Here is a 16,170-nt window from a genome sequence, read left to right on the forward strand (position 1 = left end):
GTAGGATTGAGCAAATTCGTGCAAGTGGCATCGGCCTCCTTGATCCATTCCCAAAGCGGACAATACCTTCTAAGGGAGAGATTTGTTTCTCCACAATATATATATTCCCAAATCGAAATAGAGTGCCAACTACAATACATCTAAAAATTAAAGGATTGGCAAACTGATGTTGAATCTAAAACTATCAGAACTTATATTGAACTTGTAAGAATTAAACTTCTTCCGTTTGGCATTCACAAACACAATGCAATTGAAAATAATGATATTAATTTTCAGGATTTTAAATTTTTATATGTTTTTATTCTTTGTAATTTTGTTTTATATTTTGCGAAGTTGATATTGTGTAGTAGTGAAACTTTTGTATTTGTTTTAATTAGATTTTCAAATGATAAACTAGACTTTGTGCTATATTTTTTGATTAACAATGTAGGGATTTGTATAATTTTATAATTATTGAACAAATATCAATTTGTTGAACTGAACTCTTTCTTGATATAAGTGGTGAATTCAAAATAATGAATTTCACACAAAGTAATTTTGCTACATGACTTACTATGTGACAAATACATGGTTAAAAAAAAAAAAAAATCATGTGAAAAATATGAGCCAACCAACCCAACCCAATCCCATCTGTTTCTAACTCATTTGAAATGACATTTTTTATTTGAACTTGTTTTCAACCCGAACTCAATTGACCTGACCCAAACTCAACCCAACTCATCTGATTTCCCATGTCTCTCTCTCTATATATAAAAGTACCCAACCCAATTGCAACCCCTACTTGAAAATTAACAATAACAAGTGACAAGTTGGGTTTAATTTATTACATTAAAAAAAGTGGAGGTACAATTTATTATTTTATAAAGTTTAGATCTTGATTTCTTACCACCCAAAAATATAGGGTTTAAAATGAAAATTTTCCCAAATGATAGAATAGCTATGATAGTTTGAATAGAGATAGAAATCCAAAGAAAGTTCAATGAGAGAGAGAGAGAGAGAGAGAGAGAGAGAGAGAGAGAGAGAGAGAGAGAGGTAAATTGAGAAAAGCAAAGCAGGTTACATCCATCCTCCATGTTCCTCTCTCTTCTTTCCATTGAGAAGAATCCTAGTAAAACACTTGAAACTATCGAATTCTTTATTAACACTTACAATTCGGCGAAAATAGCCAAATAACACATTTTTGTAAATTATGTTACAATCTACCACTGTTTCGAAAATATGTAGGAATCTACCACTTTTTGGGGATTTGAGTGTGGCGAAATTGAGTTTTTTATGGTACTTGAGTTCCATAAACTCAAGTACCATGGAAAAATTTTGAAAAATTTTAATGGTACATAAAAAATTTTCAAAATTTTTCTAAGTACATTTTTTTCAAAAAACTTGAGTTTTTGAAACTTGAGTTTCACAACAAAGTTTCAAAAAATGTGCTAAATTTCTACATATTTTCAAAACAGTGGTATATTGTCGATTTTTTTGGGGGCATTTTTACCCTTATAATTCAGCAACTACTGTTGCAAAAGTAACAAAACTACTTTACGAATCCCTCAATTACACTGACTCCACTCTCTGCCTTTGTCTTTGTCTCTGTCCCTCTCGTCTTTTTGTGGGGAGGCCAATCTGTTTCTATTGCTGCATCATATCCATTTGCATAGGAAATGGGTCCCCATTCTCAGATCTTCTCTCAAAAATCACAGCAATGGTGAGCCCATTTTCATTCATTGTATAAGATTTTATTTTTTTCTGAATTGTTTTTGAATCTTATTAGTTTTTGCTTTCTGGTTATGTTAAATTTCTAAGAGTTTTCTGATTTTGAAGAGAGTTTGTAAGTCTTCATTACATGTTTGATGAAATGGTTAGTACAAATACAATTCAAGTCAAGTATGTTTACAGGCTGATTAGATGGAAAGCACATTTGGGCAAATAACTAAGATTTAGTATTGTGATTGATAAATTAGGAAAAACCCCATTAATAGTAGACAGAGAGAGAGAGAAAAAAAAAAGATGTGATACTTGATACTGACAATTTGATCTTAGGTTGAGATGGGATTTGTAGCAATATGCAAGATTATTTATTTATTGTTTTTAATAATTTGATGGTGTTGTGGGGGATTTGAACCGTAAATGTTTTTATTGGAAACATGAGGAGGTACCAGTTGAGTTATAAGGCTCTTGGCATGTATGCAAGAGATACTTGGTAGTTGTATATTGAATCTTAACAAATGTAATTGCAGGAGGCACTCAAGCAAGGACATGTAGTGAATCTAACTAAATTTGCTAGCATAGCATGTTTAATGATTGGCAAATTTTGTGAGGCTAGTGCTCAATTAGTATTATAACATTGATTTATTGTGCATTGAGTGTGCCTTTGCCAAGTAAGGAAATGTTAAAAGACTCTGTCTCATGAGAAAAGGCAGAGGGAGCTAGTTTCAGAATGTAATAAGCTGCTGCCAGCCTGCCACTGCCACTGTCTTGGATAGATGCATTCCCCTTCATGTTTTCCAAAAATTCCTAGTTTTTCTTGTGTGAGGGGATGGGATGGGAGAGGCGGTGAGGTTTGTATGTATTCCTTGGAATGGGAAGTCCTAGGTCAGGGTTGTACACTTGTTGATTTTGAAACTTTTCAATGTTGATCTACATATATCCTATAAATATAACTTTTCAATGTATAATTTTTTATTAGGTGGCTTCTTCTCTATACAACCAATCCAGAAATTAGCATATTATTTGACCGATTCTACTCTACTCCCCCTTCAATCCAAATAAGCCATAATTTTGAAAATTTTAAAGGAAATTTGAGGTTTTGTTGGTATTTGGAGGGCCACAGGCTAAGTAATGGCTAGATGGGGCTTTTTTTTTTTTTACTAAATTTTATTTTTTATTGATTTAATATACTTTTTACTAGATTAATTCTAAATTTTGAGAGAACAAATTCAAAATTTGAAGGATAGTGAGATTCTATTTTATTTTATTTTATTTTATTATTATCGAATATAGTGAAAATCGATCCATATATATATATATATAAGTAATAGCTAAAACATAACATTTATTATTGCTACACTCTTGTTGAGTCACCTCACCCACCACATCATTATTTTTTTCTTATTTATTTTTTACCTTTAATTTTTTGACAATATTAAATATAAAATATATTGGCTTTACAATATTAACAAATTAGCATTAAATTGTTATGTCTTTGTTATATGATATTCCTAGATACTTGAGTAATTTTTAAAAGTATTTACGAATATTTTATATTGCTCTTCATCTTTCTCATCTCATTAGTGTATTTTTAAGACTTTTTTAAGAAAATAAATTCAATTTTGTGTTTAAATTATTTATTTATCTATTCATTATTCACGTGTTGGATTAGATTACAACAATATTTACACAATATTTCTTCTTCTTTTTGTCAAAAATCTTCCTCTACTTTTTTCCCCTTTTGGAATTGTACTCATGGTTTTCTATTTATTTATTTATTTTTATATTATTAAGGAAAAAGAGTTACAACCATCATGTATATAATTCATTGTTATGAATCACCCTCTTGTTCCACCTCGGCCTAAATTCCACTTCATTTCGGTCCGTTCTGGTCATTCCGGCCTGTTTCGGTGAATTTCAGCCAATAAATGAATAATATAATTTATACTTAACTTTCGATCCTTTAAAGTTGAATGGCTCACGTACTCATCCCTTTACAGCAGCATTTCCACCACGTCAACAGTTGCCGGAAGAACCAGGCATGGTAGAGGCAGTTGCTGCTGCTTCATCATTTTCTTTTTTATTTTTTTTTTTTTTTTCCTTTACGTCTGCTGGCCTTCTTCATTCTATTTTGAATTTTCATTGCCTTGTTTTGTGAACCTAACATATGACTAGGTGTTGGAAATGCCAAAGAGACTTGACAGAAAGTTTTAGGCTTTATTTATGTGGGTCCACACGTAATATATAAATATTAAAACTATTTAATATTTAACTTGAGCTTTTATATTCGGTTTTAATAGTAATTTTTTTGAGAATATTTTAATAGTAAAATTGTTTGAATACTTTTTTTTTTTTTTTTTTGAGAATCGATAGTATTATTATAATTATTGGGTAGATTTTTAGATTGAAATTGATATATTAGCTGAAATATGGACTTATAGTTTTAAGACTCAATAAATTATATGGATTTTGATCAATAATATATAAGGAAATATAAGTATATAAAATTATAAATAAAAAAAGTATAGAAAAGGTAACTCTGAAACAGTATGCCGAAACAACCCGATACCAATCTGGTACCGAAATATTTTATTCCAATAGACAAACTGTAATGAGCACCAAAATGGTATTCATAACATTGATATAATTAGCACTTTTGCTTGGGATCAACCACCTATTTCTATTGTCTGACTTCAAAGCCTTATTAAAAATTTGAATTTGATTATGCATTGAATATTTGGATTGATTCCATCACATTTAATATGTTTACATATTCGAAAGGAGTATGATTTTGATGTGAGTTTTATTTTTCCCTTTTTCTTTTATTTTAAATTGTAGTTTTGTTGAGTTTTATTAATTTTTTAGATATGGTTTTCGGTGTTTTGGATTGTAGGGTAGAACAAATTGGGTTTGAGATTTTTTTTTTTAAATTAAAAGAATAATTTCTAAATTCTACATACTTTTTAATGATACACAAAATGTTATAAATAACTTTTATTAAAAAATGAATAATTTCATTAACTTACCTTTTGAATTCTTTTAAAAAATTTAGTTGTTCTTATTTGGGTACAACAAAAATTATATATATTATGTTAAAGACTGGATTTGAATCCCCGGCCCAAAAGGTAATTGGATTCAAGCCCAATAAGCCCAAAATAATAAATTTGTAGAAAGTGGGTCGAATAACTAGGCTCTAATGAATGGAACAACAACTAGACTTGGTTTATAAGACAATCAAACAAAATAAGAGTATGTTCGAATAAGAAAATTTGTCCTCGGCACAGTTCGAAAAGCTCTTGTCTTGTATATATTTGTAAAGTTGTGATTTACAACTATGTTTTATATTGGCTTTATTCCATGACAAAATATGTTGTAATTACTTTATTTCATTTCCTTGTATTTTGTGGGATTTAATTGTATTGGGTTTAGTATCAAGTTGGTGAAGACTCAAGCTTTATTGAAGATCAGTGGATCTCGCGGGTGTGTCGCTGGAAGCTAAGCCGCGAAAGAGTCATGTGAGAAGCACATGACTGGAAGCTAAAGAGTCATGCCAGGCTGTCGTTTTCGCGAGTGTCTCGCGGGTAAGGCCTTCCCGCGAGATAGTCGCGAAACATTCTGCCTGAAGGATTTTAATGAGTGACTTTCTTACCCTTCACCCATACTATATATACCCTCATTACCCACAAATGTGATAGAGGCTATTCAGAGAGAAAAACCCTAGAGAGGTTTTCCAAAACACACACACCCATCTTTTGAGAGAGAGTTACTCATCCTTAGTGAGAAATTATTGTAGTCTCTTCTCCATCCCTCTCCCATTATCATAGCTTGAGAGGAGATTTGTACCCAAACACAACCCACACCTATTCAGAGTGTAAAGAGTGTTTTGGAGTTGCTGGGAAGCATTGAAAGAAGTCAAGGATGGAAGATGCAACATGGAGCTTGTTGCGAGATCCGGAGAACTAAGACAAGACATAGTTCCGAGAAGCCTTGTTGGAGTAAGAGCTTGGAGGGCTTAGGTACATCGGGTAGATTAGGCTTGAAGGGTCTCTTGCTAACCCATGTATCCCAACTGATTGTCTAGTGGATCGATTTCTGCTTGAAAAGCGGCGGAGAGGTTTTTCGCTGAGTTCTTTGGTTTCCTCTTCGAAAACACGCTTGCATTTACACTATTCCGCACTTTGTATTAAGTTAGTGTAAAAACTATCGAGTCGTAACTTTAAATTGGGGGTCTAAATTGCTTTTGTGTTTTCAACACATTTCTAAACTTTCAATATTGAATGATAATGGTTACAAAATTAGTTCAGATTATTACAGTGTTCTCTCTCCCCTTTTTCCTTTTTCTTCCTCCCACTTCTTTTGGCACCTCTCCTACCTTATATACTACGTTTCCCTTTCATCTTCACTATCCACGTATAGGTCAGATTTGCTGGTGTTGATCTTTATCCCATCAACCCCTTCCCAAAGTTCTTAGGTAATAGCAGTAAGGCTGAAAACCACTGTTCAGGTATCACTTCCTCATTAATGCGGCCAAAATGTTAGTTATAGGGCATTTAATGTGGAGGTAGCAACTTTTTCTGGAGATATTTTATGGCCATACTCTTCTCTGTTTATCTTTAGTACTTATTTTCCTCTACGGAATGGTCTAGAAGGTTGCCCTTGTAGGTAAATCACATCTTTGGACCTCGGCGTTGGGTAGTCGAGAAGGAACTCGTCCTCGACAAAGCTTTCTGGACTACGATGACCAACATTGTTCTCTTCACCTATTACCATTGGCCCTTTCGACAGTATTTTCCCATTCTCGGATGATTTCTTATCCTAGGCCTGGGCCTCAGGCCCACCACATATGTGGACGTGTATTCTTGGGCGTTCTGCCCCTACATATTACATTTGTGATTATTCCTATAATAAATGAAACTATAATAAACGAAAATATGATTATAAAATACATTACTCTTTATTAAATTAGTCCAATTTGCAAAAGATAAACTTAATGAAACCAATCTAAAAAAATTATCATACTCAACACGTGGGTCCATGATGAGTTTAATGGAAAATTTAAAAAGTCGGTGTCACCTAGGTCCCTCCTTGTGGTGCTTCCACAGCCTCAGGCAGTTGTAGCTCTCCATCCAAATACCTTACCACTTGCCTCATTGAGGGGCGTGCCTTAGGCTCATTGTTGGAACACATCAAGCCTAGTTTGAGCAACACAACAGCTTCAAGCTCATCAAACTCACCCCCCAATCTTGAATCCACAACTTCAAATATTGCTCCCAGTCTCCATTTCTCCCACACCCAATCCACCAACATGAGCTCCTCAGGCAATGCTTTAAGCTCAATAGGTCTTCTACCACATACCACTTCTAGCAACAAAGCACCAAATGCAAACACATCTGTGCTCTTTGTAGGCTTGCCTGTGCGTGTGAGCTCAGGGGCTAGATAACCCAATGTGCCCACAACCCTTGTAGTGCTTGGATTGGTGCCACGCTCGTATAGTTTAGCAAGACCAAAGTCACTAAGCCGTGCATTTAGCTTAGAATCTAATAAAACATTCCCTGCCTTGATGTCCCTGTGAATCACAGTTTGTTCCCACTCTTCATGTAAATATAAAAGCCCTGAAGCCACACCTTTGATGATATTAAACCTCTGCTCCCAGCTCAGAATTGTTTTAGGCTCATCAAATATGTACTTGTCCAAGCTTCCATTAGGCATAAAGTCATAAACAAGTAACAAATCTGCTCCTCGCCGACACCATCCTAATAATTGAACCAAATTTCTATGTTGAAGCCGACCAATACTAGCAATCTCTGATATGAATTCTTGCAAACCCTGCTTTGATTCATGCGAAATTCTCTTAACTGCAACTTGGTTGTTTGAATTTGACAGTGTCCCTTTATAAACTCGACCAAATCCACCAAACCCAAGCAGCTCCTTGTCTCTAAAACCCCTTGTTGCTTTGTCCAGCTCCTTGTAAGAAAATCTGTGTGGACCAATATCAAGCTCCCAGGCCTCAATCACATCAGCTTTCTTGATTTTCCTGATGAGGCTAAAAGCCAAACCACTCACCAAAATTATCACCAAAGCAGCTGAAACAGAAACACCAACAATTACGCCTGTGTTATTGTTTCTTTTAGACTCTGCTGGGAGTGCAGGGAGTCGATCCAAAGACAAAGATTTAGCTTCTCCATTCATCTTAAAGCTCCAACCCATGATATAGTGAGAGCTAGAGAGCAAACCAGTTGAAGAAGAAAAACCAACATACATAGATTCTTGAAGAATTAGTGAGAGGTCTACGTGAAAAGACAGAAGTGTAGACCTTGGTTTAGTAGATGAAGGTGAAAGTTTCACATCTAATTGATTACTTTGAGAATCATATTCTATCCAAGCCTGAATTACCTGACCACTCTTCAAATTTAGAACTTGGATCGAACTATTAGTAACATCAAAATAAGCAGCCGGGGCAGATTTGTTGGATACTAAGCTATTGATATCAATGCCAACGTGGTTGTCATTGATGTCCCTGAACCCGAAGTCTTGGACAGTGTCAAATTCAACCGCAAATATGTGGTTGGTGAAGTTGCCAAGATCGGTGTTGTTGAGCAGACCAAGATACTGACTTGGTAGAGCCCCTGGAATCTCTTTGGTAGGAGAGATTGTGAAAGCAAGGCCATGGCCTCCAAGCTTAGCATACTTGGGGACCATAGCGAAAGCAAAGGAAGTTGAAAAGGAAAAAGCTTTGCCATCCGTGGAGTTCTTGAATTGGATTGGATTTGAGTAAAAGGCATGGCCTAATAGTCTCTGCGTTTTGTTTGTTAGCTGAAGTACACCATTGTCTTGGATCTGTGCGGCACCATTTAAGCTCAAGTTGCTAGCTACATCTACACCTTTGAACCCACTGAAGAATAGCTCATCAAGTTGAGATTTTGTTGGGTTTGGGAGAAGAACAAAGAAAACCCAGAAGAAAAGTTTGAGTCTTTCTGCCATGGCTGTGAACAGAATTAAGCTGTGTGAACTAGAGGGTGTCCATGTGTTAAGGTATGGGCAGTAGGTGACTTTAATCGTGTGGAAATATATGGAATTTTTTGCATGGGCACATTTTGTTCTTTAGTTGGTTGAAGAATGGAAAGAAAAAGAGAGAGAGAGAGAGAGAGAGATTTTGGTTAGTTTGGTATGTTGGGTTGTGAAAAAGGAATCTGGTTATATATATGGTTTCACATGGAATTACAAATTGCGGTTAAAATTGTTTGAAGGCAACCGACACCACCCCACGCCCGCTAGGACAAACTTGTTTTTATAAGCATTTAAAATGATTCTGCTATGGTTTACTTTAGAGTGTTGGATCAAAGTTTTCCATTTTTCATCTTTGTTCTGTCCGCGATTACAGAACTCTGGTCAATTTATTACCCAAATTTCTAATTAGTGAGGTCCACCTACTATCACAAACCAGTATTGCATCAAGATTGATTGCTGAAATAGAAATAGTAATACCATATAATCTGATAGAGATGGAAGTAACCATGTGCTCACTGCTCAACTTAGGATTTCTGCTTGGTTTTCAACTCAATCCTACTAGATATGTAATTCTCTGGAATGGTATGTTTATCAGAATATACATAGATTGTAAAATCAGAAGTTCGATTGATCAAGAATCCAATGCGTAAATCCTTTTACACACATTTTGTTATGCACGAATGTACACACATTTCATTTTTTACGTTTGTGTAACAAGGTGTCTAATGAATACAATTGTGAAATTGAAGAAAAACAAGTTACACACAAGGTGTGTATATGAATACAATTGTGAAATTGAAGAAAAACTAGATGTTGGGGCAATTCAAGAATCATGTGACAATTGAGTTGACTGAATTGTCAACTGAGACTTTAAGCGATGACTTTATTGAAGGTCACATTTTCTTAACCCAAGTCTAGTCATGATTTTTTTTATTCAGCCAAGTCTTTAACCCGATAAATAAACCAAGTCTTGGTACTTGCTATAAGTATTCAAGCAATTGAGATACTACAAGAGCCGGTGATAATAAATAAACCAAGCCATGATTTGTTATTTACCCCGATAACTGCCAAGCAGTCAAGCACATTTGCATAGCCACCCTTTTTTTTTTTTTTTTTTTAAATTTATTTTAAGAAGATTTATTTGTTTTGTTTTTTTTTTAATTTTTTATTTAAGAAGCTATATTTTTCTAGGAAAATAAAAAATATAAGATTTTTTTATGAAGTCAATTAAAATATAAGATCTGAACACAAAGAATTACTTCTTGTTGGAAAATCTTCAAAAAGTCAACTGCCATATCACATAAATCTATACAAATCTATTCATTAAAATATAAGAGCAACAATATCAGTCCGTCTAAAAATTTCCATCTATTTACATTAAAAATCTACTTTTTCTATTTTACACTACCGCATTTCTAAAATACCTATATCAGTTTATCTATTTTACAAATCTTTTCTAATTAAATAATATTATTTTTTATTTATTATTATTATTTATTAATACCATTCTCTCTCATAAACACCCACGACATTAGCTCTCTCATGTTCCTCCAAAAAAACAAAAAANTGGTGGTGTTGGGTTTGGTGGTTGGGTGGTTATTCTGGCGCACTGGGTTGTTGTAATTGTTGGGGAAGAGAAGTAGTTTGATAGAGGAGAGAGAAAAAAAATAAAAAAATCGTTTACACGTGAACAATAACCGCGTATATATACATGGCTACTGTTCATTACACAGCCGGGTGTATATTTTGCACAATTTTACACCCACTGATGTGAGTGTTTTTTTGGCCAAAATGTGTAAAAAGGGCTCCTTTTTGTATTTTACAAGACTATCCATGGACTGATGTGGATGATCTAAGACCTGAATATAAAGAATTATTTTTTGTTGGTGCATACACAATGATAATGAAAATAATATAAAGAGAAATTGAATAAATACTTTGAATATTATTTATTTGAGATAAAAATATACAATACTATTTGGATTGAGGTGCAACACTCATTCTCTTTGAGAAAATTCAAGCCCTCGGTTGGCTAATTTTTGTAACCTGTCAGTCGCAAAGCTAGGATTTTAATTGAGGGGAGCAAAATTAAAGTAAATATATTTTTAATTTTTTCTATAAAAAAATCGATATAAACCATTGTGAGCAATTGTAATTTTCTTAAAAAATTATACTAACAAATAACAACCAAAGCAGGAGATTAATTTAAATACATAAAGACATTAAAATCAGTTTGTCCAACATTGCTAAATGTAAATATTGAAGCATCTTGGTTTTATGTTGTACTTTTATTATCATCTGGACTTCTTAGAGCATTAGTACTAGTGGTGCTAAAAAGTTATATTGCTAAATTTAACAACTTACACACCAAAAATAGAGCTACAACGGTAGTGCTATTGCTAAATTTTTTTAGCAATGAGCTATAGTAAACTGGTATCAATACCAATTTATTGTAGCTCCAAAGTAAAAAAAATATATATATATATATATATATATATTGGTTTCTCTCTCTTCTTTATTAAATTAATGTTTTCTCTCTCTTTCTCTCTTTTATCTTTCTTCTTCACCGAACCAAACCTAGCACTTGTCTTTCCTTTCATTTTTTTTCTTCTCTAGTCATTTTTTTTTTCCTATTTTTCTTTCTACTTCACCTTTCTTCTCCATCGAACCAGCCCTTCTCTTCTCCCTTCATTTTTTGTCTTTCTTCCTCCAACTCCTTGCCACACATCAGTCACTGTTTGCCAAGCTGCCGTGCAACCCAAGCCTAGTGGTGGTTTTTTTTTAATTTTTTAAATTAGAGTTGTGGGTAGTGGTTGTTGAGGTGGGTTTGTGGTGGTGGTGGTGGTGGTGATGATTGTTGTTGTTGTTTGTGTTTGTTTTTTTTTTTTTTTTTTTTTTTTTTATTTTTTTTTTTTAAAATCAAAGTTGTGGGTGGTGGTAGTTGTGGTTGTGGTTGTTGTTTATTGTAGTGAATATATTATTTTATTGTGTTGAATGTTAAAATAAAACAACTGATGTTGCGTGTTTTGTAAAATGAAGTGGTAAATTAGATAAAATAGCTTTTTGTGGCGCCAAATTGCTAAATTTTTGGCACCACCAATGCTGATGCTTTTAGAAGTCAAATCTTGCCATGAGGGAAGCTTTTCTATTTGTGGCCTTACTAATTTATGGTGTATTAAGTATGTTCTATGCAACTGTTTAACTTTTGTAATGCAATGTTTTCTCTATTTGATGCTTCCATTTCCATTCCTTCCTACTTCGTAGTTAGGATAGTTGTTTTTCAGCTACCATTGTATTTTTCAACTTTCATAATATAGTGATAGTATGACACATCAAATTATTCATATTTAGGGATTCGAGTCATGTAATATAATTTTTCATTTTCCCGGTTTTGTTCTTTAATATGGTCAATTGCTGCTTGATTAGTGCAGCAATTGATATGCATTTATATGGACTCAATAATTATATATCATACTGTTTTTTTTTTTTCTCACTACAAATGCTTTGGTGTAGAGCCACAAACAATTGAAATTTCTTAAATAAAAAATAAAAATAAAAAAGGTAAAATTAAGATAAACATCCAAAGTGCCGTGAATAGTGACATGCTAAATCCTAGGAGAAGATAAAAGTTTTTTAAAACAATAGTGAAGTCAGTTTTGGTTTAAAAGTGGAATAATGTGTCCTAAATGCCTCTATGCCATGAAAATTTTCCACTTTCTTTGGTGTTAAAGTTATTTTCTTGTTTAAGTAGAAATTGTTTTTTTGTTTTTTTTTTTTCTTTAGGTCAGAGGGGGCAAAGCATTTAAGGATTTCTATATATTAGTATTCATGAGCTTTTTTAGGAGTAGTCAAGGGCAGTTGCCCCCTCTCAGCCCCCCTAGCTTCGCCCTTGTAACCGGTGCAGACCTTCTTTGACTTGTCTCTCCCATGACACAAAATGCTTGTTATTGTTGTATTTTTTAGATCGTTATAACGTTGTAACTTGTAATGGGTTTGAATGAGTCTATTTATAGGCTCAATGTTCTTCATAAAATTGATTACCCAAATTAATTTGATTAATTAGGTTTATAATTTTGATGTGGTGGGTGTTATAAGATTAATTGCTAGATATAATGCTGGGCTGGAGTTGCACAATTAAATGGATCAAATAAGGAGTTTCTGAAAATAAATAAGTCCAACGGCTAGTCCATTAAATAGGTGAATGGCTATTCATTTTCCATAATAAAAAAAGGTCATTTACTTACCAATGGACATGGAAATAATTCTTAATGTATCTAGCCCAAGATCCACTCCAATAAATATTAGCTCATTAATCACCACAATTAAAAAGAATAAATGAGTTTCTCTCATTTTCAATGTGAGATTAAACATTTCACCAACTCCTTATTTTCCATATTAACTTTTATATCTTTATATTTATGTTGTAATATTAATCTATTTTAATTAGATAATATTAAAATGCTACAATATTCCCCCACTCATTTTAATATTAAATTTTTGTTAAAGAGAGATTACCACACAAAGACGGGTTACTATGCGTTATGAAGGTGCACTATGCATTGAACCTTCACTTAATAAAACAGCAAACTCAAATAGAAAGTAATGGAAGATGAAAATGTAAAAGAAAGGGGGACAGGTTGGAGAAAGTTGGTAATGAGAAAACTAGAGGTTCATCCAACCTTAAAGTTTCTTCAATAAAAGAAGTGACTGTTTCTTTTCCATGGCAGCTGTTTTACCCCTTTATGATGTCTATCATCTCAACACATAAGTGCACGTTTGTTGCTGTTGGCTCCAATTTTGTTTTAATGGCGCATCATGTATGTAATCTTCACTTGGACTTTGATTGACGTTTTAAAGCTGAAGATGAAAAGGCTTATTGAACGGACTCTACACCTACAGTGATTTTTGAACCCAAGTTGTATTAAAAAGCGCAATGCTACTTTAAAATGTAATACTGCAATATCATAGTTCCTTAATTTTAAGTTTTAACAAAGCAAGTCCTATAAAAAAAAAAAAAAAAAAAACAAAGCAAGGGAAATTGAGATTTCCTTTTTTACTTCATTTTGGAGCTCTTTGTTATGATTGGCATGCTTTCTGAGGCCAAAATCAAGGTTATGAATGGCAAGTTTAAAACGAAGAAAAAACCACGCAAGTGTTCTCAAGCATATTCTTCGAAAGAAATGTTAAAAGAGTTGTTGGGCTCTATCAAGAATATAATTCAAAGATTGTATATATTTCAACTATATTCTCATTTTCTACTTTTGTACTAAACCCTACGTTACAATTTGATCCAAAGTCACAGATATGTTGTTTTGTAAGTTGTAACCAAAAAAAAAAAAAAGATATTGGATCAATAATTGCAAAATTGACTATCATCTCCATCACACCCCAAATTTTCGAATTTTGGAAGACAAGAAGTTTTTTAGATTTCTTTTGATTAGAAACTGGCTCCCATAATCTTAGAAACTGTTAGGTTCTAAAGATTTAGAATTTATGTATTTAGAACTCTAATGTGTAGTGTTGGCAAACCATGATCAAAACAGGTTGTTTAGTCTTGTTTAGGCTTGCTCAAAGTATGTTTATTTGTAAAACTGGAATCGAGTGAGTGCAGATTTATTGGACTAAATCTGTAAGGCTCGATCGATCGAAAATTAGACTCGATCGATCGAACCACGTACAGATTTATTTTTCTGCAGAGTTCCAGTTCAACCCAAACTCTATTTAAACGTCTTGGGGTTCAAGTAAAACACTTCTATATATAAGGAAAACTCTAGAACGTTTTTGGGACTTCTGAGAGAGAGATTAGAGTGCCTCTTGTGCCTCCTTTTTTTTTAGGGTTTTGTACCCAAACCTCTCTAAGTCTTTGTTACTCATATTTGCTGTTTATGTGAATCTCTTGTGAGATCTTAGAGGAGCTTTCCTTCACATAAACTTAGGGTTTTCAAGGTAGAGATATTTCTACATCTTGATGATCAACAAGGTTGCTGCCATTGAAGATTAAAAGAAAAGCAAGCGGGGAGCTTGTAGCTGATTGAAGAATTCAAGAAAAAGTAGTCCGTGGATTCGGAGCCTGCGCGTGGTCGTGTCAGGAAGTTCTACTGGTGGGTAGCATTAGGAAGTCGAGCGGGAGCTTGTAGTCCTTTTGTACGAACTTCAATTCTTTCATAATGAATTCAGGTTAGCCTTGAGGATCGGTGGGTCAAATCCTCCCCAGGTTTTTACCGTGTGTTGGTATTCCTTGTGATATCTTGTGTTATTTATTTTCCGCTGCNACAAGAAGTTTTTTAGATTTCTTTTGATTAGAAACTGGCTCCCATAATCTTAGATTGAGAATTTCTGTGATGTCAATAATAACCAAAAAAAAAAAAAAAAAAAACTAATAATAAAGAAAATTGCAAGAAAAATACTAGGCTTTTTTTGGTTATTTTCTAGTGATTTCCTTGTTTAGGGGTATTTTGGTCATTTTCTTTTAATTTTAGGGCGTATTTAGGTAATTTTATATGCTTTGGGGGTGATGGTATTTTGGTCATTTAGAAAGTTAAGGGTATTTTGGTCATCTTCAAGGTTTAGGGGATATTTTGGTCAATTTTCAAGTTTAAGGGGTACTTCGGTAATTTTAGTGGGTATTTTGGTCATTTTCTAGATTTTGGAGTATGTTAGTCATTTTCTAGGTTTTATAGTATTTTGGTCATTTTGAGGTTTTGTGGGTATTTTGGTCATTTTAGAGGTTTTAAAAGCATTTTGATAATTTTTATAATTCAATGGATTTTAGTCATTTAGAAATTTTAGGAGTATTTTTGTTATATATATAAATTAGACACGGCAAAACAGATTGAAATTTGCGAACCCAACTCGACCACGAATTTTTTGACACAAATAAAATGGGTACACTCATGACACGACCTATTTTTATGGGTTAACCCAACTCGACCTAGTTAACCTATTACCCGGCCTGTTTTTTAAAACTTTTTTTTTTGGGTAAAAAAAATAATAAAATTAAGACGTAGTTTATTTGCTTGTTTGTTGTGGGCTTTACACTGCACAACCTAAACTCAATTAACATATATAAAGCATGTGTTTTTTTTCCCCTTGAAAACATCAATTTTTAAAAACATTTTTTTGGATGACTCCATTAAATAAAAAAACATGTATTTATATTTAACTCCATTCAAGGCGTCAAGAAAATAGTTGAGACTTTTATCTAGTTACATGCACACGAATTGGTGATTGTATGCAATAAGTAAAGATTGAGACATTTCTCTTGCTTGAATAACGCGATAAATAAAGATTTTTAAATATCAAATGACAAAGTACATACCAAGAATATCTAGTTGCGGTAAACTTAAAAACATATATTTGAAATTATAAACATGTATGAGAAGTATTCATAAATGTGAAAAGAGTAAAACTTTCTTTTTTTTTTTTTTTTGAGAAGAGCAAAGCTGAAGTATAACAATGAAA

The 16,170-nt window shown here is 33.3% G+C and overlaps 1 protein-coding gene and 1 long non-coding RNA gene across 2 annotated transcripts; one reads left to right on the forward strand and one right to left on the reverse strand.

Moving 5' to 3' along the window:
- The first annotated feature begins 1,581 nt into the window (after positions 1-1,581).
- Positions 1,582-2,676, forward strand: LOC136068276 (uncharacterized). The gene is made up of 2 exons (XR_010629663.1): positions 1,582-1,699; positions 2,232-2,676. It is a non-coding gene; the product is annotated as an uncharacterized LOC136068276 (long non-coding RNA).
- Positions 2,677-6,633: 3,957 nt separating this feature from the next.
- LOC111997076 (L-type lectin-domain containing receptor kinase S.4) lies at positions 6,634-8,885 on the reverse strand. Its single transcript, XM_024029129.2, has one exon. The coding sequence runs from the start codon at positions 8,680-8,682 to the stop codon at positions 6,775-6,777; it is 1,908 nt and encodes a 635-aa protein (XP_023884897.2). The 5' UTR covers positions 8,683-8,885; the 3' UTR covers positions 6,634-6,774.
- Positions 8,886-16,170: the final 7,285 nt, after the last annotated feature.

Source organism: Quercus suber, unplaced genomic scaffold (assembly GCF_002906115.3).
Source record: "Quercus suber isolate HL8 unplaced genomic scaffold, Cork oak 2.0 scaffold_107, whole genome shotgun sequence".
In the NCBI taxonomy this organism is placed as follows: Eukaryota; Viridiplantae; Streptophyta; class Magnoliopsida; order Fagales; family Fagaceae; genus Quercus; species Quercus suber.